This window comes from Cydia pomonella, chromosome 9 (assembly GCF_033807575.1).
Source record: "Cydia pomonella isolate Wapato2018A chromosome 9, ilCydPomo1, whole genome shotgun sequence".
Classification (NCBI taxonomy): domain Eukaryota; kingdom Metazoa; phylum Arthropoda; class Insecta; order Lepidoptera; family Tortricidae; genus Cydia; species Cydia pomonella.
This window is the reverse complement of record NC_084711.1, coordinates 16179300-16202926: the sequence shown is the minus strand read 5'-3', so window position 1 is coordinate 16202926 and position 23627 is coordinate 16179300. Positions and strand designations below refer to the sequence as shown.

The window sequence follows — 23627 nt, the reverse complement described above, 5'->3', positions numbered from 1 at the left end:
TTAATAATTGACTACCTTGTGGGAGTTGTGGGACTACGGCGTTTGCTACACCGATTACCGATGTAGACAAAGTTTGGCCCCGAGACGAAGGTTCCGTCATGTCTGGACGACGCGTAATGACTGAAGTTTCTTATCGCCGAACGTGCACTGAAGCGCTCTTGTAGTTTTTCGCTATTACTTGTTTGTTGCGATATTGTCAGCTTGTCACCAAGCACAGTACATAAGCGGAAAAAGTCAAGACGCTTCCATAGTATTCAGGATCGAAATACTACTCTTAGCGCATTATTAAAATAAGGCTTGTGCAGATCATAAAATTCATAATTTATCAATTCTAAATCAACTTTTTTGCTAACTTTAAACTTTAACGTAACACTTTGTCTCATTTCAGAAACAAAGAACGAATTAGAAGATCTCATGGCTGATATTAAGAAAACTGCCAACAAAGTCAGAGGAAAGTTAAAACGTAAGTTAAGATTAACACGTACAAATTTCCATAGTCACTTTCACACATTCTCGCTTTGTACTTAACCTTGTTCCTGGGAAACTTTCAGTGAGGCTGTTTTATCCTTGTGAGAGGTTATGCTTCCCTTTATTAATTAGTTAAATGTTTTCCTTGCGCGCTGAATTCTGTAAAAGCGTGTCATAAGTAAGATTAATATAGATTGCGTGGAACAGCTTGGAAGGATTTCGTTAAAATTACAAAGTATGCTCCTATGCTATTTCTTGTAGTTGGGAAATAGAAATATTCCTCTACAATGCAAGATTTTATTGTGAAAGTACTATATAATACAATTAATCAGTCATATGGCAAATTGATTTTGCCTGCAAATACAGTTTTCACAGACAAAGGAACTTCTCTACACAGTTGCCAATTACGAGTGCATACCGCACTTATTTCCTTTGTGTACAACAGTGAAACTTAAAATTTGTCATTCATCACGGGTATCACTACCGAGTTATTGAAACCTTTCGGAGTATATTGCTCAATGTTTTGATGGACATTCAGTTTTAAATTAAATCTTGACCTACCTATAATATTGAATATTTGGTATTATCTCTATACTCCGGTTCGCATAAAAATGTAGCTATTTATGTATTTTATGTACAAGAAAAAAAATACTGCAATCCACAGACATAGAGCAGAACATTGAACAGGAGGAGCACTCTAACAAATCATCGGCCGATCTCAGGATAAGAAAGACACAGCACTCGACCCTGTCTCGCAAATTCGTCGAAGTGATGACCGAGTACAACCGCACGCAGACGGACTACCGGGACCGCTGCAAAAACCGGATACTGCGGCAGCTGGAGATCACCGGCCGGAACACCACGGACGAAGAGCTCGAGACTATGCTGGAGCAGGACAACCCCGCCGTCTTCACACAAGGGGTCAGTACTTTTACTAACAACTCTAGTATAGCTTTAAGTAAATTCAGCGACAGGCCATCCAAGTGTTGACCAAATACAACAGAGCTCTAGGGACCGCTGCAAGAACAGGATTCAGGAGGCAGCTGGGGCCTAATTCACCACGTTTTCAATTGACACTTGATAATTTTCTGTCCATTTCTGATAAGTGACAACGGTGCATAGCGTGAATATTTACTTTGTTGAACCAGCAATGTAAGGCGAATTGCCACTGTCATATATGACAATTGTTACCGTGCTGAAACAGGGGCCTGGAGGCAGATGAAAGAGGTCTAGGAGGCAGATGAGAGAGGTCTCAAGTCTCCGCACATACACCTACGTCAATTTAAGGCGGTTACAGACTAGCGTATTTTTCTATTCGTTTCGGCTTTACGAGCTTACACGCGCGTTACATTTCCCTACATTTGGTTTTTACGAGCTTACACGCGCGTTTCTTTTCCCTACATTTGGTCTATTCAAGTTTACACGCTCGTAGGCGTACGGTTGCACACATAAAACGCTAGTCTGAAACTGCCCTTGCGTTGAACTCTCTTTTTCCAAACATAATCGAAGTACCTTCGTCGAGACGAGATCTCCCTCTTCCAACCTCATTCACTTTGTCTTTGTGCGTTCTTAGTTATTTAGATACATTTGCTATTGCATATCGATCGTCAGCTTTTCTCATAACATTTTTTTTTCATTCAAGGTTTGGTCATTTATATTTCTTCAAACCGTAAGGTCTAATGGACTTTGATATAAAGGAGCGTTAGCGCAAGTCACGTTCGTTAAAATAAGTGTATCAGGAAAATGTCGTTTTTCCACGTCTCAAAAACGCTGCCAGCCATTTTTAACGTAGCTTTTTACTCAAAATGTTTAGCGCTAAATTTCTTCTTCTTTCATAATGAATGTCGTTAGATTGTAAAATATTTCTCCAGGACCATCCTTTGACGCAGGATTGTCAAATGAAGCATAAATAACTAAAATTATACTTTAAAGTAAAATTAATGAACAAAAGCACAGAACAGAATTTGTGTGCACGTCTCGTAACGGCATTGTTAACCGATTCCCAGTACTTTACTGCTTGCCGGCAAAACAAATATCCAACGTCCGCTACTAATATTTAATGTTGGCTCTTTACAAGTTGAAATGAAACTAACGACGAAGCTCCGCCTCGCACGAAACTTTGTCCGAAACTAAAAATCGATGAGTTAAGCCTTTAGAGCCTCTGGGAATGTCGCTAGAACGCTACATTGTGCCCTTGAAAATACGCAAATAAGTTGTAGGTTCGAATCTTGGCTATGTGCTTAATGTTTATATTTCAAGTAAAATAATATTTTTGTTGAAGAATAACTTTGTCTTACTCGTAAATTGAATTCATAAAAATAAAAAAGCTCGGGGGTTTGGTAAATGACCAGATCATGGCATCATTCAGAATGGAGAAAAAGGGAGTGGATATATGATATTCAGTCGCCTTAAAACAAAATATTTCAACGGCATTTCCATTTCCATGCGTACCAACTGACCCACATGCACGACGGATAATCTCTAAATGGCCTTAGCTGCAGATTGCAGTACACAATGCATAATGGCTGTTCATTAAAAATGTTCCCAGGTGCAGACCGTCAATGTAGGTCGGTCTTTAGCTTTTAATAAAACATGCTTTCTGAATCAGAGTTCTGCAACTAGCAAAACTAGTAACCAACTCTGTAAATTACCTTTTGCCGAACAAATACAAGGTTCGATTGAAATTTCCACGCTGCAATTTCGAAGCGTGATAAATTGGGCACACGCTTTTATTGAATTACTAGCAATCTGTTGGAGCTTAAAATACTCGTGACGAATTTATATAAAATATATGTATGTATTTCGCCCTTTTATAAACTAGGTTGGTGTGTTACTCGTACGTATGCTATGAACGTAATACATAACAATTACGCAAATTGACTGCAGCTACTTTGTAATTAGTTAAGATCGATAAAATACCTGTATCGGACGCCATCACAGTTGAAACAGGGAATCATGCATGAAACACATTTGTGCCTGCATAATACAATATTCATAACCTAGCTTAGTCACCCTGTTATGTATCTAATACAGTTTTGTTGACGTTTTTAACGGTCAGGAGTAATGCTGACAATAAAAAAACTTATAATTTATTTTGATTATTTTGTATAGCTGTAAACTTAACTTATTTGGGTTATTGTTTTGGATTAGGAATATAAGGTCTTAAACAAATAAACAATTTTTATCGACTGTCGCGACAATCTATCGATCAGCAGGCCGTAATAAATTGTATTTGGGTAAATAAGCCCTCACCACTGAACGTAACACCGTTGATAGTGTAGATGTTGGACATACTGCTTCAATAAAGTTCACCAACTATCCAAAATTAAATTAATTATCAAGGCTATTAAATTAATTAGCATTGGGGATATGATACCCATTTCACTTGATAATTTAAGAGGCGGGTAACGATTTTAGATCAAAAATGTAAAATTGAAACTGTACACCTTTTGTTACGTAATATCTAAATAATAAGTATTGATTTCTCTTAGCACGTCTTCTCATCTTGCCTTTTTATAATGAGGTTGCAAGCGTGCGTCCCCGGTTATATGTCACGAGAAAGGACAGTTTAAAAAAAAAAGACATCAAAAAATTATGGTGGTAAATTATACAAAATGATGTAAAAGAATAGTTTCAGCAAATGTTGTAGATTGTTTAAGTATCAAAATTACGTTGAAATTACGTCGATTTTCAGAGATATTGTCACTTATTTTGTAATTATTTCTGGAGAAAATTGATTTCGTCTAACTTTCATTTACACTACTTCAAATTTTAAATAACAAAAATGTAGTTCATTAAAATTGAAGTACAGGATATGTGTAATACAAAATTAGCATTTTTAGCAGTTCAAATTTTAAGAAATTTACAAATAAGAGCTTTAAAATCAGTGCTTTACGTGCGTTTACTTAAACGTCCATCAGAAAAAAAAAACATTACTAATTAAGTGAGGCTGTTTTCAAAACACAACAACAAGACGTGCTAATAGAAACCAGTACTAGTTATTTCTGATAGTTAACAAAAGGTGTACAATTTCATCGACTAAATCTATCAATTTGACATTTTTGCGACTAAAATCGATAACGGCCTCTTAATCGTTATCTATTTATATTATATTCTAATAACACATATCTATCTAAATATTGAACAATAATCATAATTTCATTTGTTAATAACCTTTTCCCGAATTCTATTGCAATTTTGCACTATTCTTTCTAGACATAGTCAATCTTTCACCTCTCTTAATTACCAGCAGATAGTAGGATCTCGTCAGGTGTATTATGATCACTGTTACCGAGCATTGACAAGATCTGATACAACATACATTTTGTGACACTTCGCTTTATCTCGCAATTTTGCTGGGCAAAAGTTCCCTGGTTTAACATATTACAATCCCGTTTCCAGATAATAATGGAGACGCAGCAAGCCAAGCAGACGTTGGCCGACATCGAGGCGCGGCACGCCGACATCATCAAGCTGGAGACGTCCATCCGCGAGCTGCACGACATGTTCATGGACATGGCGATGCTTGTCGAGAGCCAGGTCAATCACACACACATACATACCAATAAACAGATAGCGTCAGTTGACGTAGCTAATGGTATTGCAGCAAGACTGAAAGTGTTTGTCGAAAGATGCATAATTATGATTACTTAAGGTACCAGTTTTAACATGAACTACTATGCATAGTTCGTTGATAAACATGAAACCATTCAACAGGTCAGTATTTGTTGGAACTGTAAATGACCAATTACATTAATTAAACCACATATTTTTATTTTATGGCAGTTGATTGTAAACGGATCCAGGTTATGACGTCATTGCAAGTATTGCAACCTTCAATGGCAAATAGTGTATAACTAACTTAAGATTAGATCACTCTTTCTGTCATACAAATCATACATTGACATTTGGCCATCATAGGCATCATCTTCTCTTCGGGCTTCTACTATGCCCTGCTATGAAATATCTTGCTTACTGAACACTCATGTCTTGCTGAAATACTGTAAGTCTTTAAGTTCCCGATCTAGGATCTGTAGATTATTTTGATACTTAAGTAGGTTCGTGAAACGATAACCGGACTACAACTAATCCTTCGATGATACCACTGAACTCTTCTGACGATTGAGTTGGTTGCGCGGTGGTATTTTAACAGATGGTAGCGTATATTGGGACTACATCTAATTTAAGTATTACGTTTTTACTTACAGCACCATAGTCAACCATAAAAAAGATCTCCTGTATATCCATAGATTCTAAAGGACTGAATTCTCTTAACCTGAAAACTGCGTTTATTCTCTCGAAAGTTACACACAAAGTTTACTGCTTCGTTTAAATTACCACTTTGTCTGGAATATAATGGATTGTGGATGCTCTTTGCTCAGTCACTTTGTATGGATGTATCCTCTGTTGATTCGTTGTTTACATTGTACTGCCGAAACATTAAAGTTTCGTTGCATTTATGGTTACGCTATCCCAGAAAATGTTTACTAATTATTGTGTAAAATTACATAAAGTACCGAGTAAGAGAGAGATTAATCAACTATGAAACAAAATACATCAGCATATAGATTGTGTGATACACGCAAGTGCATTCAGCAGTGGTACTAGGTAATGCAAGAAAACTTGAACGTGTATGCTATGTATGTTTCTTCAGTTCATTACCTATTAACATGATATCTGCTGACACGACGATGTCCAGCACATTCCTAGATTAAAAGAAACTGTTTGGTTTTGTTATGGGTGCGTTACTATTTATGAATAATCAAATAAACAAGTTCCTCTGGGTGCAGGGAGAGATGATCGACCGCATTGAGTATCATGTAGAGCACGCTGTGGACTATGTCCAAACTGCCACCCAAGACACAAAGAAGGCCCTAAAATATCAGAGCAAAGCTCGACGGGTGAGTTGTCTTCATTCCAGTACCAGCCATTCGTTGCTAATGCGTTTTTTGTTTTGTTTGTCCCCCTTTCCCCACATCCGATCCCTGTCCCCTGTTATGTCGCGACATGTTCTGTGAATGGTTCGATTCCCACTTTACCTCGCACTCTGGTTTCGTTACATCAATCGGTGATTGGTTCAAACACCCCCGCTTTAACTGTTGTGTGACAATAACTGTTCTACTCGCTGTCTAACACTGGATGGAAATGGGCTAACCTCGATTACTAACTGTTATTTTGTCATCGGTGTGTGCGTAATTTGCCTTCGGTATTTGGTATATAAATATTCTTGTTATATAATAACCACTACTAACATTTACTTTTCACATTTGATCATTTAACGTGTTATTATGTAACAAATGTTTTCTATTTGTTGCAAGTTTTTATTTATCTGGCGTCGTGTACGAATTATGTAAATTTGGCAAAAATAAAAACTCGCACAAAAACTTTTCTAACTTACAATGTTTCTAACGTGTACAACTAATATTAACTCTTATATCTATCATGATAACACTAAATGTATATTGTGGTATCACGTGTTTCCGTTCTGGGTGTCGTGTGATGTCTGTGGCATTTTCCAGGGTGTATTTTATTTCTGGCTAGACATTTAAATGACTACTTAAACCGGACTAATAATTCTAGCTAATATTCGGTCGGTTCCTGTAATAAAACTCACACTGGGTAATAACGCACGTTTGAACCAATCCGCGAGTCCGGTGTCCTCCCCCCTCCGCGGCCGCTTAGCGCGCGCAGGGCGAGCTCGTGGACCGCATCGAGCACCACGTGGCGCAGACCCGCGACTACGTCGACACCGGCAACGTCGAGCTCAAGTCCGCCCACAAGTGGGCCGTCAAGGCGAGGAAGGTAAACACCGAGCGATACGCCTAACGGGGACTGCGGGGCCAAATAACGAGACCGCTACGAGGATCTAATGTCATATATTTCTTCCCTTTTTCATGTTTCTAATCTCATTTTGCACGTGCATGCAACCGCACGTTCGGACGAGAAAAAATGTCTCGAGTCGCTTGCACGATTCAGTCAGGTCATGTTCTGATGTATGGGGAAGACAAACAAATTATATCCGGCTTGAAACGAATATAGTATGCATGCCTTCAAACGTATATCAAACTGTATTAGTTTCAATTTAGATAAAATTTGTTTTACAAAAAACATAATTTGACCGAATCACGGATGCCTATAGCCAGGATTAAAAGGTTAAGTTTATTTCGCAATTTTTCATTTTTGTTCATTAGTGAAGATATTAACAATTATATTTTTTTCATGTAGCTTGCTTATAGAATCAGTGTTTTAGATGCAAAATTAAATCTGACACAAATTTGTTTATAAAAAAATGTTGGTATTAACGGAATGGGATTTTTAGCCCTCTCAGTTAGCTCTACTTATTGTTAAACTAAATATACCAATCATCATCAAATAAAGGATTTAATACAATAAAAAAAAAACTTGAGAAGCTCCACTACGGCGCCGCCGTTGCCGTAATGCTCATCTGTCAGTCCTTTCCGCGCTATAATGATGTGTCCATATCCTAACCTCATGGTAGGGTTATCATTATCTATCATTTTTAGGTATTTACCAGTGCGTAAAGTGTAAACTAACCCACACGTCTTAGTCATTTTCGCTAATAAGATAATACCATTGATACAAAACATTTTAGATTCAAGTATGTTAATAGTCTTGTGTATGAGATACATAGCATTATAGTAGTTTCTGCTACATAATAAAAGGCATTAAAATACACGAGTGTGGGTCAGGATCACACGAGTGTTTTAATGCCTAATTATGTACAGTTACACACACTATTTTATCTACACACATATTATAAACTTTCTATGATATATTCACTAACCCAAATTACAGCCAACGTTGGGGCATCGTTGCTCTCTTGGCGGAACTCGCGGATATGTGGTGGCGTCACCGAAATATTTTTATCGATCATGTTAATCGAAACTTTTGCTATAGTTACTTTCAAAACAACAAAACATATTCATTTCATACTTAAAACCAGGGATCGGAAACCGGTATTTTTTGTATGGGAACGAAAACGGTATTTTGTCGTTCTTTGTTAATTACTTCATTTCTAATTAGGCAATCTAATAATACGAAGTCGTTATCTGAAAACACAACTGAGTCCTACATTTAGAGTATAAAATAAACCGAAATATATGGTTATTTCGATGTTTTTGCAAAAAACCGGTTCCGATCCCTGCTTAAAACTAATTAAAAGGTTTTTTTACGCATGTCACGTATTCGTAGTTTTTTTCAATTCAGAGACAAACTAGAGTCGGGGGCCTATTTCCGTCTCATTCGATACAAACTAACATGGGAGATATGTCAAAATTGTATGCAATTGACATTTCATTTCGAACAAAAAGGCATCTCGACTGATATTAGAATAAAGGTCGAAGATTGCTTTTTTTTCAGGGATGTTCCAAATTTGAATGTCATAACCAAATCGATTTTGATGTAGTTATGAAGCAATAACAACATCATCTCAGATAAGAAATTTGTTGTAACAAAACAGTTTATCGTAATGCTGGCCATTATTTACGGATTTTGAAAGCATCATAGAGGGTTACGATATGTGTGTAGATAAAATCATTTACCGAATGACTGACACATACAGTTTTATTTATTTACTCACATTTTCTTAGTACGAAAAAAAACTTGAAAAAAAAAGTACAATGTAGTGTATGAAAATTTACTATAAGTAGTTCGAAACAAATTTGTGTTTGATTTAAAATGTATGTCGCAATGTGGTTGCAGTGGTGATGGTCATACAATGAGCTTATTATCTATAAATATTTATAAATGAATAAGGACAGAATACAAATTTTGTTTTCATGTTAAAAAGCATGTTTTATAATCTTACTGCGTAATATATATAATATTACTCACTTTCAGACACAAGCATATGCGGATTAGTTTTGCACGGCTCCAATTTCATTATTTATTTCTTGGAAATCGATGAATAAAACGATAATTTACATACTTGAGTTGAAGCAAAAGTCGATTTAAGGCAGCATTAGTTGAAATATTATTAACCAATTATCCATAGGTATTTTAAAATATTTATCTACATCCATATTATAACCTCCCTATAATATATTCAGAGACGATAAGCTAACGGCCTATATTAACAAACCTGGGGGCCTACCGCGAAAATCGAAGGTCGTCAATTGCGGGTATTTTTCTCTGTCACTAATTAAGTACGTCTTAGTAATAGTAAGAGAAAGATCCCGCAATTGGCGAATTTCGGTTTTCGCGGTAGGCATCCTGTATCTGGGTGCAACGTAACTTACGTTATCGATAACCGATACCTTAATTACATTAAAATTTAGAACATTTCTGAGTAACAAAAAAATTTTCATTTCTCCTTTATTTAAATATCAGTCGAGATGACGTTTTGTTCGAAAAGAAGTGTCAGTTGCAAACAATTTTGATAAATTTCGCATGTTACTTGATATCCCCGACTCTAGTTTGTCTCTGAATTTAAAGAAAATCAACGGATGCGGGACATGAGCGACACAGTTTTCATTACCGCCACTTGACGTTTAGTTTGTTTTTTAATCAGTTTGTAACTTTAAAATTACTTTGTTTTGTTGAAATTTATGATATTGATGTACCTAGATAAAGCAGTGTATTTAACTGCACATAATTAGGCATTAAAATACTCGTGTGATCCTTTAATGAAACTAGTTTCATCCGTTCCATAAACCCACACTCGTATTTTAATGCCTTTCATTATGTAGCAGTCACATAAATTACTATTTCGGATGCATTTTTATTTAGTTATTGGTGTTGTTATTTTTATCATCATAATAAATGTATAACAAATACTTATCAACGAATCGCTAACCTTATCGATGATTACGAAACGTGTCAGTAAACTATTATTTCAACTATTGCTGCCAATACCAAGAATGTAATAATTCATTTGCCCGATGCCCTTTAGCTTTTCGCAGTTACACTGGTTTTATTTTCTTTTGTTTTCCCTTATCATTGCAGAAAAAGATCTTCATCATGATATGCCTCGCTGTTACGCTGGTTATCCTAATAATTATCCTCGCCGTCACATTGAGTTAGACAAAAGAGGCGAACCACGGGCCATGGACACGCGGTCAACACAAGACGATGATATTTGCCTGTATACTGTTTAATTTGATCGTCTTTAGTCATTAGAAGTTCGTAACGTGATGGACGTTACTTGTGTCGGGTGACGGTAGATGGTGCAAGGGTAGACAAATGTTGAGTTAGTAAAATTACGGGTTGATTCTACCTTACCTTTCCGGGTATTCTAATATATATAATATATTTCTTTATTGCCAAATTTTTATTGCCTTTGGCCAAAATAATCCGGTTGGGTTACTTTTCAAGTATTTTTAACAATCTCAATTTCAAAGTCTGCCCTCTTGTCATCTACAAAGACATCTATGGAGATTTTAATGTTATTTTCATCACACTTGCGTGATGGGTGGTATGTTTCAGTTATGTCACTAAGTCAGGAAAGGTAAAACTCCTTGAAGTTTAAAAATGTCTTAATTGTGTATCAAATTGTTTTACACTATGTTCAATCGTGGCTTAGAACAGTTTTTAATTTTAGCAAATGTGATGAAACACATTGTGTGTAACATGGACGATATTTAAATTGTAAACTTAAGTCTTATTTGACTTTCGTGATCAATTTTTGTAATATCACCCTTATTCCACAATGTACTATTACTCATAATGAACGGTGCTACCTGAGTAGGTTATTCAAAATAATCTGATCGATCAGATGCGCTATTTTCAGTTCGACCGCTTTCCAAAAATAAGTTCAGGGCGTCCATTAATTACGTTAGCCCTCATGTTCAGGGGGGAGGGGGTCAAGCCTAATCTCACTAAATCTCAGGTGGTGGAGTCGGAGTGGCCAAAAAAATTGTGTATAAATTTGAGAGACTCAGTTTAATTTAAAGTAAAACATGTTTCTAGACTAAAATATGCCGAAATTTGACACAATTCTTCTAGGTATACATTAAAATCCATGGATAGATGTAAAATTATTTTGTGTTGATATGTTAAAGATTTGGTTCCCGTCTTCTTTACGACTCTTGATAAAAATAATAAAGCAAATTGTATTATACTCAAAATACAAATCTTGAAAGATCTCAGGTGAGATCAGGGGGGCGGGAGGAGGTGGAGACAAATTTCACGACATCTCATCAGGGGTTAAAAAATTCTCAAAACCCCTCGCGTAACTAATGGGCGGCCCCTTATATTTTGGACTGGAAATGTATTTCTCATGGATGTCTTGTCAATTTCGTCTGTCTCAAAAGTGTAAATTAACAGACTATACAAATGTAATTCACTGTTCATTAAGTAGGCAGTTTTTCCTACTACCTATGTTCTATTTTGTGATATTCCAACAAGAAACGGCGGCAAGGTGATTATAGTTAGACCTAGCTTGGCAACGATTTTGATAGCACATTGCGCAAGTGTTATTTAAACGTCATACTTTCATAGAAGTTTGATGTTTAAAATAACAGTGACACAGTCTGGCCTATCAAAATCGCTGCCAACTTAGCTTGGTCTAACTTCTAGTAATGCTTTTATGATACCAATGCCTTACTTGCAATAAAACTATTAACAATTCATGTGGCGCAAATCCTTATATACCACAACTTAGCGTTCACATGTGGCTGAAATTAGTATTATAATATCTTGTTTATTATTGCCTCTTACTCGAATTCGTACCTAATAAACAATTTAAAGACAATATAATGCGAAGTGCAATAATATTAAATTGTGCTTTAGGTTAATCGTCGTTATAGCTTTGCTATGTTGCCATGGATGTCATTCTGCCAAATATAGACAGCGAAGGGTTTGTTGGATACATACATTATTCTAAACAGATTAATTTCTTATGAATACGCTGTTAAGAATAATAGTAGTTACAAAAAAATCTAAATCATTCACAACAATGTGGTAGAAAAATATGTTCAACAAACTCTTTGCTTATAGTATTGGAGAACAAGGACCGGTTGACATCAGGCGCTTTTGTACCTAATGATGTTAATATAGGTACTTTAACTTAGAAAAAAAAATACGATTTTAATCAGCTAATAAATTAAATAATAAACTATGTAAATACAATTGTATTCTTGTTAGGTGTTGTTAATAAAACTTAAAAACATCACAATTTATGACCGGTCGTATTTTAAGTAGGTACATTAACTTAATACTTATGCTTCCTGCTGTTGATTTGAGAACAAGCTAAAATAATTTATTTAATATTTGTAATATATTAATGTAATCACGCACAAATCTAAGAAGTAGATGAAGTTAGGTATTTATTCGCTTATTCCTTAATGAAAATTGTTTATTTCTCGTTTTCTCTTTCCATTCACTAAAAGTACGTTGCTGTACTATTAGTAGGAAATTTGAGATTTAGTGATTAGTCAATATATTTAGATTTTGTTCAGTCAATCACTGAGATGAACACCAGTATTGTCTAATATTAATAATTTTAATGTTTTGCATATCCTTCTATTATTTTAAAGAATGCCTAGTAAAAAGCAAACGAATTTAAATTAGTGTGGTTTCAACTTATTTGTTAAAAGATTATTGGCTGTCGATGATATATGTGACACAAGTCACGTGTGTAAATAGTTTAGAAGATCTGTTTTATTTGCTGTTATAATCACCACTGGTTTATATAAATGATTTCATTAATTATATTTTATGTTCTGTTATATTTTTTAATTGCCGATTGAGTTGTAAGTTAATACATATTTAGACCTGTTTTACCAAGGTATTTTTGCTGTGTGCTACATTATTATGTTATTCAGCCGTTAGATATTTAAATAACTGTTTTCAAATAATCGTATTGTCTTATTAAACTGCATTTAATAATAGCATTTTTTCTATAAAAATATTTCAAACGAAGTATAATTTTTATGTAGGAGAAATTAGTTCATTTCTTGTTTAATTGCACATCTTGTATTATTATTGTTAACTTGTGATTAACAAATAAATTATGGTATATTGTTTAGATAATAACTTCTTTGTAGCTTTACAGAGGTGTTATTAAACATATTCACGTACAGCTTGTCACGCATTATAAATAATTAATCGAAAGACTGTGAAATATAATTTAATGCCATTCAACATATTTTTATTATAAGTTACTTAATAACGTTAAAATTGTATCAAGAAGGTACGTCTTAATTTCGCTAATATTACTGTCCGTACAACGGACATGGCGACCCAAATTCTTTATACAATTTATAAGTAAAGAAACATTTCAATGTTTACTCAAGATGTAAATAATTATGGTAAGAAGTTTTGAAAATAATATTATATTTATTTTATTTCTTTTTATTTTATTTTAACTCTCCTATTTCTAATACGATACCTAATTGTAAGACCGAGGCAAAGGACGCACCCACCTCTGATCACTCATAGTAGATAGCGGGTTTGATTAGTTTCCACCGTTTAATTATTGAATATTGCGGAGAGGGCGGCGCGTGGCGCTCGCCCCGGACATGTCTAAAGCGTAATGTTGCATGCTCGCCGCCGGCCGTCTACAGAAGAAGATCATGATCCTAGTGTGCTTGCTGATACTGGGGCTGGTCGTCGTGGGCTACGTGTCCAGCTACTTCTACTAGCTCCTCCGCCAAATGCTCAAAGGTAACTCGCCGCCGCGAGCGCGCGCCGCCGCCGCCGCCGCCGCCGCGGCCGCGCGCGCTCGCTCCCACTGCTGTCTATCTAATAAGTGTTGTGTTTGTTCAATGTGCAGAAGAAGATAATGATTCTGCTGTGTCTGCTCGTGCTCGCCCTTCTCGCGACCGGCTACGTGTATAAAACCTTCTTCCTTTAAACGGTCGAACGGGGCCCGGGGGCAGGTTTGCGAATATTTACTTGGGCTTCATAGACGGCATTCATAATTAGTTTTTGATATTGATTGAGTAGAGGCTGTGCTGACATCGTCAGATTAAATTTATTCATTATAGTTACATTATAGCAATCTTAGAATCTGCCTTGATGCGGTGCTCATATTGGATCAAAAATTGTATTTGGTCCAGATTAGATATATGTTCTCATAAATAAACGATTGGGGTTGAAATGAATAAAATAAAAATCCGTTTTGACTTAATAATTAGACGACCAATTTACGTTACAAAAAAATACTACGCTGAACGTAAAACCACCAATAAATCATGTATCTACACTGTGACAGCATAACTCACATTCTGATCACGGCTCACTGATTTTATTTATATAAAGTTTTCTTTGGCTTTAGTTTTTCTTTTTTTTTACTCAATCCGCAGAGTTGGTTGGAGACTTTACAATGGTGTAAAGTTTTGGATCGTATGGAATTAAGTAATATAATCTGTGAGCCTTGATTTTTTTCATTCAGCGCAACATTATATCTACTAGATGAAATTTTCACCACGTAAACTTTCGTACATTATAACTAAAACAATATGAGATATAAAGCGCCGAGTGAAAATAAGTAAACACGCCTATCGAGTCTTAACTGTATCCCATACAGTATCATACAGCAGACAAGCATGAACATACACGAGTGCTTTTAGTGTTTACTTTAGATTAGGGATTACAAAAAACGCCTCAGTATTCAGTGTGGGAGAGATGCGCAGTGGTAACTTTGCCTACATGATAGGCGACTGCGAATCTCATCATGTAAATGGCTTCATCTTAGATGTACAATCAACTTACTCTTGTTTTTTTATTTTATTTAAAATTATGTAGTAAATATGACAACCAAATTTGTTCATTTACGTATGATATCATGTGGGCAAGTAATTAAATGAGCAGATATCGATGACTAGTATGAAGAATGACCATATTGGACGATTCACAAATACCACTAGTAAAAAGACGCTTATTATTAGTATAAAATACAATAAGTAACTGTGAAAACTAATTTGTCTGACATGAGAACGAATCGCAATAAATCTTCATGCATTTTTGATCAAAAATATTTTTTTTTGTAAAATTTTAAAACAAAAAGTTGACCTTTTTATTTACTGCTCATACATAACTACTGCCCAATCTATCACTAGACACTAACTACGCAGTGTTACTTTACAAAATAGTTCTTTCTACGTAGTTGATTGTATCCATATTTTGGATTTGTATGCTGTCTGACTTTTCAAATCCATGCACTTTTCTTATCCCGCACCGTATTTAGGTACTACATACATATCTATGTCTCTGTAGATCGGGTTATTTTATTTGTCTGAGTAGCAGCGTTCTATGAACTAAATCTTGAGGGCTTTCATTTTGTAGTTATTTGCTAATATCTACAGTTCTTGATGCGATTGCCCATATTGTAACTTCAAATTTCGTTGCATGCAACCTTTTCGTGACAATAGAAAAACCCGTTCTAAAACAATGTTTCTCTTTATGTTATGTTAAATGTTTTCTATCCTAATAACTTATACAAGCGAAACGATCGAATTATACATTTTATTTTTAACGGAAACTTCCATTGAAGGGATACCTGCCCGTGTAGCCAATCGAACGAAACGCAACTGTCACTGTTGTACTAATATGAAAGAGTGATAGAGAGAGATGACTACGCAATGGCATGGCGCGGGCTGGTCTACAAAGTTCAGTTAATCTCAGCATTCTTAGTCTGAATTAACTCGATCTGGAAGGGTAATTCAACTAAGCCGCTTTTACTTAGATATTTTTATGGGATCACTTAACTAATGTTGTTACACAAAAAGTTAAATTTAAGAAACTTTAATAATGTATTAGCTATATATTCTTACAACCATTTTCAATGGATGTTCCCGCTTTCCGTATTATTGAACTATTAATCTACAAATTATTATTATAGTTTAGTCTTAATAGACCCCTCCATGACATATTGTGTTTAATAGCCATCAGTTCAATGTATGGTGGTAACGCGACAAACGGTCATGCTTATTTTAGTTGCCATCGAGGACTTTAGCTTCACTCTTTTATAAACTCTGTTTCTATTTACTAGATTTCATCATAGTTATTAATCGTTCTTAGAGCCACCAGCGTTACGTTGAATTGGTGACTTAAAGCGATATATATTTTCTTCGTGGCTAAAATACTTTTCTAATACTATACTGTACCTACATCTATAACTAACACTTCCACGAAAGTTTTCCTATGCTATTGAATTTTCACCACTCAAACTATCTATCTAAAAGCACTAACTTTTTACATTCGGTGAGATAACATGATTAATTGATAGAGTATTTCTTGTAATATAATATGTTAATGTGTGTAATACATTACGCTGCGACGTGTGTGTCTTACCGCGTGTATACGCTTGCAGGATCGCCATGCAAAGGATGATCGTCGCGTGTGCCGGCGCCTGCGACCCGCCCGCCTGTCGCTGCTTCGCGGCGCTCGTCAGTAACCATCGTAACGTTTCATTTGTTGCCACTAGCTACGTTCAAAATGTATTCTTATCTATAAACACATGTTAGTAATCAGCAAATCATTGTGGCTTCAAACACTTGCGACAATGCTACGCGATGCGACTTTTGGCTCTAATGTCAAACCAACAGCCATATTTATTTACACCCCCAGTTGCCCAAACGTTTATAATGCGACTGTTTCATACGCAAAAGTATAAAGTTGAAGCACAGAACATAATGAAGCATTTTATTTGAACGTTTGTGTAACGGGGCAATAGTATAATTAACAGTTAATCCACAACTTGCATACATTTCTTCACATGTAAAATTTATATAGGTACTCAAAATAGGATTTGACTGGACATGTTCAGATTTTTGAAAAGTCACACAGTGATTCCTGTGTCCCACTATTGCTGTGATTGTCAGAATCTATTTTGAGTGCATACTAAATCGTTCATACAAAACATACATTAGGATGTAATACTCCACTTGAATATAGTTATAAAGTATACTTATAGCTCATAACATTATCAGAAAAACAAATATTTAGGCAGTCTATTTTTGAATGTCCACTGCAGGCTTCATGTTAAAGAATTATAAAATTATACGACATCCTGTGGAATAAAAAAAATAAGTTTAAGACGTTGGCTAATCTGGTAATCTGAAGCTTAAAAGCTTCAGTCATGTTATTCGTAAACTTGCCATGGTATGTATGATATTTATAATTTAATATCATACTCGTATATATCAGAAATTTCCACAAACATTGAAATCAAACGAATGGCAGTATAATAAGCGGCGATGCCAATAGAAAAAAGTAATCAGTATTCTTAACCGAAGATTTGTAATAAACACAAAACGGACGATATTCAAGCATTAGGTGTAGCTATTGATACTTCGCCAAATAAGGCTCGATTAGGCCGAGGGCCGAATATTGTAAGGGAAATCGTGTCGTCAGTAGGAGGATGTTAGTGGGGGTGTCGATCGCGCGAGTGGCCTAGTCCAGCTTGGTCGCTTGGAGAGGAGCGTTGGGTAGGCCACGGCGCACAGTACAAACAGGCGGCGCGGCCGCGCCGGCCGCCGGCGCCGCACGGTCGCGGCGCAGCCGGCGCCGCCGCGCCTCACCAGAGCATATCGTGCCGTCGCCGTAGCAATAATGATATTCGATTACAATTGTAAAATTGTTTTTAACTTTCGAATGTGTGATAGTAGATGCAGTTGTTGTTTAGTTAACTTTAACATTATAAATTATAATTAATGAATTGTTATTGTGGATGTAACTTTTAATAAACCGTAAGAGTAATTTTAAACTTTTCATAAATAGACACTCTTTTAAATTGTCTCGACGCTTTGAAATCAGAATCGTAGTGGAAAATTAAATTTGGTTTCTTACTCTTAAGACCCCTTCATTGTACAGTAATCCATTGTACCTTCGTAGCTGGTGTAGCTAGGATATACATTTTAATAAATTCGAAGTACCAGTCTTCAGAGATGCAAGTACTTATAGATATTGAAACAGTATTTTGTGTTCGTAACGTTATCTATATTTTCCTAGAAATGAAAACACTCGAAAATATTAAGCACCAACACGTATTAGCATTCTCCTAAGAAAATAAGTGTAATGTTAAAGAAACCTGATGGTTACAAAAAAGGTGAGAGTGAAGGTTACCATGAGCAGTGCTTGATCGTCGTGATTGACAGAGAGCGTCTAACGGCCCTAAGTCCGCCGCCGGCGGCGCCAAGCCCTCTAGCTCGACGACCAAGCAAAATACTTGAAGTGCAGTTGCGTATGGAACAACGTAAAGCAATGTTAATTTATAACTAGTTAACATAATTAGATTTGTATCCTTAAGCGTAGGATTTCATCTAGTTGCCTTCGTAACCGTAGAGAAATTAGGTAATTCCTTTTCTCTCAGTAGTTTCATTATAAAGTGAGGTCAGTCGCATGTTTCCACTCGCCAGTCAATTGTCCCGCTTGTCTTCCCTGCGAGCCGGCTCCGACACGGCATCCGATCTTACATCGCGCTGACACTAGCTAGATGCATCTCGACTCATCGTATCTTAGGCTAAGTATATTATATTATTGGCCTCGTCGGGTTCCCTCGCCGAGGCCGCGTACCTGACACCAAAGTTAAAGTTAATGGTAGTGACTAGCGGTGCGCTAGCCCCTGGCCCTGAGCCCTGAGCTGAGCCTCGAGCCCGCCGAACACATCGCACAAGTCACGCGGAGACGCTCCCGCCGCGGGACGAAGGGCTTTGCGGCGCAAGCGGCAAACCTCTTCGCTCCCGAGTAGTGTTTTGTAAAATAAAATGTTAGAGTAGGCATAACCAAACTTCTAGTCGGCTTTCAATAATCTTAATAATCTGATAATATTAATCATAATATTGCAGTTGTATTCTTCGGTTACTAGTGTACATAATGTGGCGTTCTCGTGTTCAATCAGCCGCGCGCCTCGCGAGGCCGCGCCGGCCGATGGTCGCACGAATATCGTGCGATTATCGCTCGGTTTGGACGTTTGCGGGGCGTGGTGGCGAGCGTTCTAACAAAATCTCAATCTTATCGTAAAGCATAGATATTTTCATAATCAATAGTATGCATTGTTGATTGGATTGCTAATTTTGTATAAGTACACAATTAGTATAGTTTATATACTTATGTGTCAATTCATATAGCATTTTATTACATTAACAGACGATAGCTAGTAAGTGTTAAAGGTAATCCAGACGTAATTACAGTACAGTTTATTAGGCTTCTTTGGAGTTTTTGTTTGAATGTGACGTTTTGTGAGCGTTTCTGTTGCGTTTGTTATATAGGCGGGAGCGCGCCGGCCGCCCGCGCGGGTCCCGCCCGCGACAGGGGCGCTCCACAGTTTATTAAATGTACCTACTACAGTACTACATATTTATGGGAAACAATGTACACATCTGTAGCGATCGTTAACATTTAACCTACAAATCAGTCCTCTATATACTTATTTGTATTTTATCTTCTCCATAATTGTATAAATGGAATTTAAAGAGCAACGAAGATGATGAATAATATTACGTATCCTGATGCATTTTCAAAGGGTTACTCTAGTATGATATTGGTTATTCATCTACTCCTCATAGAAATATGACTATTTTAATACGAGATCAACAAATTTTATCGCGGCTCTAGTTAGGTGCTCCGAGAAGCTTAATTCCTTTACTAGGTCTTGTCAAGTTTTAAGACTAGTAATTAATCCCATTCATATCTACTGTTTTTCTTTAATTAAGTCCATAATAGAAAACTAGCGCTCATTTCTTGCGCTTTTTATTAGGTACCTTATACCCCTTTTCCGAAATGAAAGAGGTTTCAAATGTTCAATCGATTTTCGGAGTTTTTGCAATTCGGCCAGGAAAGTATCTTTCAAACTGTAGAGCCGCTGTTTATTGACTAGTCTAGCTACAAATAATTCACTGACTGCCATCAGTTTTGACCCGAGGGTCCCTTTTATTAAATAGATAAGTTATACACCCGCTCAGTTGCATAAACGTCCTTTTGCGAGAAAACCTCATTAGGGCACATCACTTGAACGTGACTTAATGTGATATTTTGAATGATCAGTTTATGCAATTGGGCCATAATATTGCGTTGTAGGTAGGAACCTATTCGACATTCACCTGCAAGTGTTCTAAACGACGCTATAGTCTAGTTCAAATTCCATTTCAACATTATACGCTGCTCTAAACACAAATTAAGAAATCACTCATTGGCAGTGTTAGAAGTATTACCCAGTATTATAAAAGCAATGTTATATCCACTTACAGTGCGGTTAAGGTGCTCTCTTTTATTAGGCAGCGACTTTTATATTACTTAGTAGGACATGCAAAATTATGGTACCAAGTTCAGTATAAATCACAATTGACAAAAATAATTCATTGTGGTGAGCAAAAGTCCCCACAAAAAAAAAAACCCGCTGAAGGAGAATTAAAAAACTTCTTTTACCTACATAATTCAGAATGCAACTAACCCATTACTCCCGTTGCAACACTAGGCGCATATATTTTGATACAGTGCCCTAGATTTATTAATGGTTATACCCTGTTCCTAACTCAGTTGTATAAAAGCCTGTGTTTAGCTGTAGTGCATATTCACAGTCTGCTCCGCTCTTGGCGCGAGCTATTCGGTTAGGGATGGGTACGAAATATAGCAAGTTTCCCTGCTGGGTAAATAACCGGTAAGCAAGTTGATGCCCAGCGGGTAAAGTGTGGACGGCCCGCCTCGTCCCCGACTGCTACGACTCCCGCAGTCCTTCAAGAGTAACGTAGAGTCGCTAGACTTCAATTCGTAGGTAAATGTTTATAAAACTTTCAACGTTCTCTCGATTTGTGCTTTATTTTCAACTATTTGATGTTGCTTCGCGTTAAATGATGTGAGACATAAAAAATATATTAGAGTTTATATTTATTTTAAAACATGTTATTTTTTATACTTAGTTTAATCAAAAATGTTGAAATAGCATAGTTCCGTTTTACGGAAGTTTCTTGTACTTATATAAGTATTTCAAAATTTATATCAAAATTGTATTCCTCTTAATGATAAAATCGTCTTGTAATCTTGTAAAGGAACACTAAACATCCTGAAATTGTAACAGTTATAAAATATTGTATTATGAAATTAACAGTGAGATTCTGGACACCTGTAAAATTCAAGTTAGATTGGTTTTTATAGTCATATTCTGTACGTAGGTTATCAATCTGAAGTTCTCTCATAATTATAAAATAAACGGTGTTTTCTGCTGTAATACTTGTTTTTATTTCAAAGCTCATTAATGCTTAATCTGATGTTAAATACATCGTATATCATCGTCATCAGTTAATCACGTGCATATAATGTTGATGACTGATTTAATCCATGCCACGACTCGTAACATAAGATTCATAGAAACACACTTGATATGCATATATTCTACGCATTCATTTGTCGAAATTTCCTAAAGAGCACGGCACACAGGTAGGCACGTCAAAACAAACTTGATATTTTAGGGTCACAATGGGTAAACATTAAAATATGTATAAACAAAGGGTTTAGTACATACTCGTATACTACCAATAAACGTTTTCGCACGCCTTAGAAAATTTCTCGGCAAACTCCGTTTTCATCCATCTCGTATCCTTCCGGGCAGTTGTTAGGCACTTGTATCATGTTCCTAGGGGTGATCTGCGGTGCGGTCGTCTGCGGAGACTCCGCGGAGTTGCTGTTGCCTGCGCCAGACTTTGCAGCCTTCGCTTTTACGTTTTCTACTTCTTTGGGGAACACTACACGGTCGTTGTCGACCATTATTCTGAAATGTCCAATGCAAATTAAGGAGTTTTTATCTCTGAAAGACACTCAAAATGGTCGTTATCATCTGGTCCCTTGACTCTTATTATTTTGTATAGGCCTAAGGGAGGCCCCAAAACTGAAGTTCCGAGCAAAGTGGTACATATAATTTAGATGATTTATATCATTGAACAGCTTCTTTCTCTTATTTTATGTGACTCACTCAACTAAGAAGGACCGGTCGAAGTTATTAGGAACCTGGGCTGAAGGGTAGGTATTAGATTCAGTCAAAATTGGATAGAGCAAAAACTGTAGGTACAGTCACGTGAAACGAAGGCCACCGGCACCGTGGGTACTATCGCGCTTACACTTTTTGCGGTCATTTGCTTACGGGTGGATCAACTATTTCTTGTATCCAATCAACTTTTTTTACCAAAAAAATGGATATAGATTTTTGCTAACAATTACATTGAATATGATATGATTGCTGTTTCATATAGATTAGCTTGAAATAATTTATATTGTAATTTAATATTATGGAATAAATAAATCTAAATCGAATCTATGGATGATATCATTGTTATAGATTGCAAATATTAGGTATATATCCAGAGCATCGCTCGTTTTCTCGTTTTACTGGCTTATAAATATGATGAATTTGATAACAAATCACGTAAAACGTCTACTGCATAACGGACCCGAGTTTCAGAATTTTGTGTAGAAAACAACTTATAATTTAAGGAAAAAATTATTTATATATTAAATTAATTAAAAATTAATACAATGGCGTTAGAAAAGGACATAAAATCAGCCTCAATTTTGTAATCTATACTTATGTGGATATTGTCTCCTAAGTCACATGAGCAGTTTGAAGAGAACTTTTTACATTTCGGTATACGCTTAATATTAGGAAATGAAAACAGTAATGGGACGTGAAAGAGAAAAGGAAATGGGAAGTGAAATAGTTTTTGTTTTTAACAGAGATATAAGAAGTAAGGAGATTTATAACCAAGCATAATTTCAATGAGTCTCGCTGTCTCCCAACTGTTCCCCACCACATCATTGAGGGCGAGGCCAGACAACCAACTCACGCGCTGTGCATGGCCAAACCGCGGGCTGTAAGAGACGAAAGCGGCGACACTAGAGGAAGGAAAAGTCGATCGATAAAGTTACAACAGCTATCGATAAATTTATATGTTCTGAACATGACCTTATTGTTTTGACATTAAGACGTTTTGTTTTATGTAATAAGTGCCATTGTTTTAAAAAATTTTTTTTGTTTACCAAATAAAAATAAAAAAAACAGATAACATTGTAAACCTAGTTGTTCATTGCAACAACATACTAAAAAATCATGGAGAATGGAAAAACGTTTTCTCTTTTTGTATGGACGATCACATACTTGATATACTTCCCTTTTAATATTTTCAAAATGAGACAGACAAGTTTATACAGAAAATAGTTGATCGGCCCAGATACAATCCCAAAACAAAACATGATATTTTTTATGAAGT

At 36.1% G+C, this 23627-nt stretch overlaps 1 protein-coding gene and 1 long non-coding RNA gene across 8 annotated transcripts in view; one reads left to right on the top strand and one right to left on the bottom strand.

Moving 5' to 3' along the window:
- The window catches only part of LOC133521469 (syntaxin-1A), a 74394-nt gene extending 56489 nt beyond the window's left edge, over nt 1-17905 (top strand). Inside the window, exons 4-9 of one of the 7 annotated variants that reach the window (XM_061856444.1) lie at nt 389-463; nt 1133-1389; nt 4870-5007; nt 6258-6368; nt 14201-14306; nt 16742-17905. In XM_061856444.1, the coding sequence (XP_061712428.1) occupies nt 389-463; nt 1133-1389; nt 4870-5007; nt 6258-6368; nt 14201-14281 (662 nt within the window). In that variant the 3' untranslated portion in view covers nt 14282-14306; nt 16742-17905. The other 6 variants (XM_061856446.1, XM_061856443.1, XM_061856447.1 and 3 more) reach the window with 6 other exon arrangements.
- Nucleotides 17906-21582: 3677 nt separating this feature from the next.
- Nucleotides 21583-23627, bottom strand: LOC133521472 (uncharacterized). The gene is made up of 2 exons (XR_009799906.1): nt 22337-23627; nt 21583-22135 (listed from the first exon to the last, which is right to left on the bottom strand). It is a non-coding gene; the product is annotated as an uncharacterized LOC133521472 (long non-coding RNA).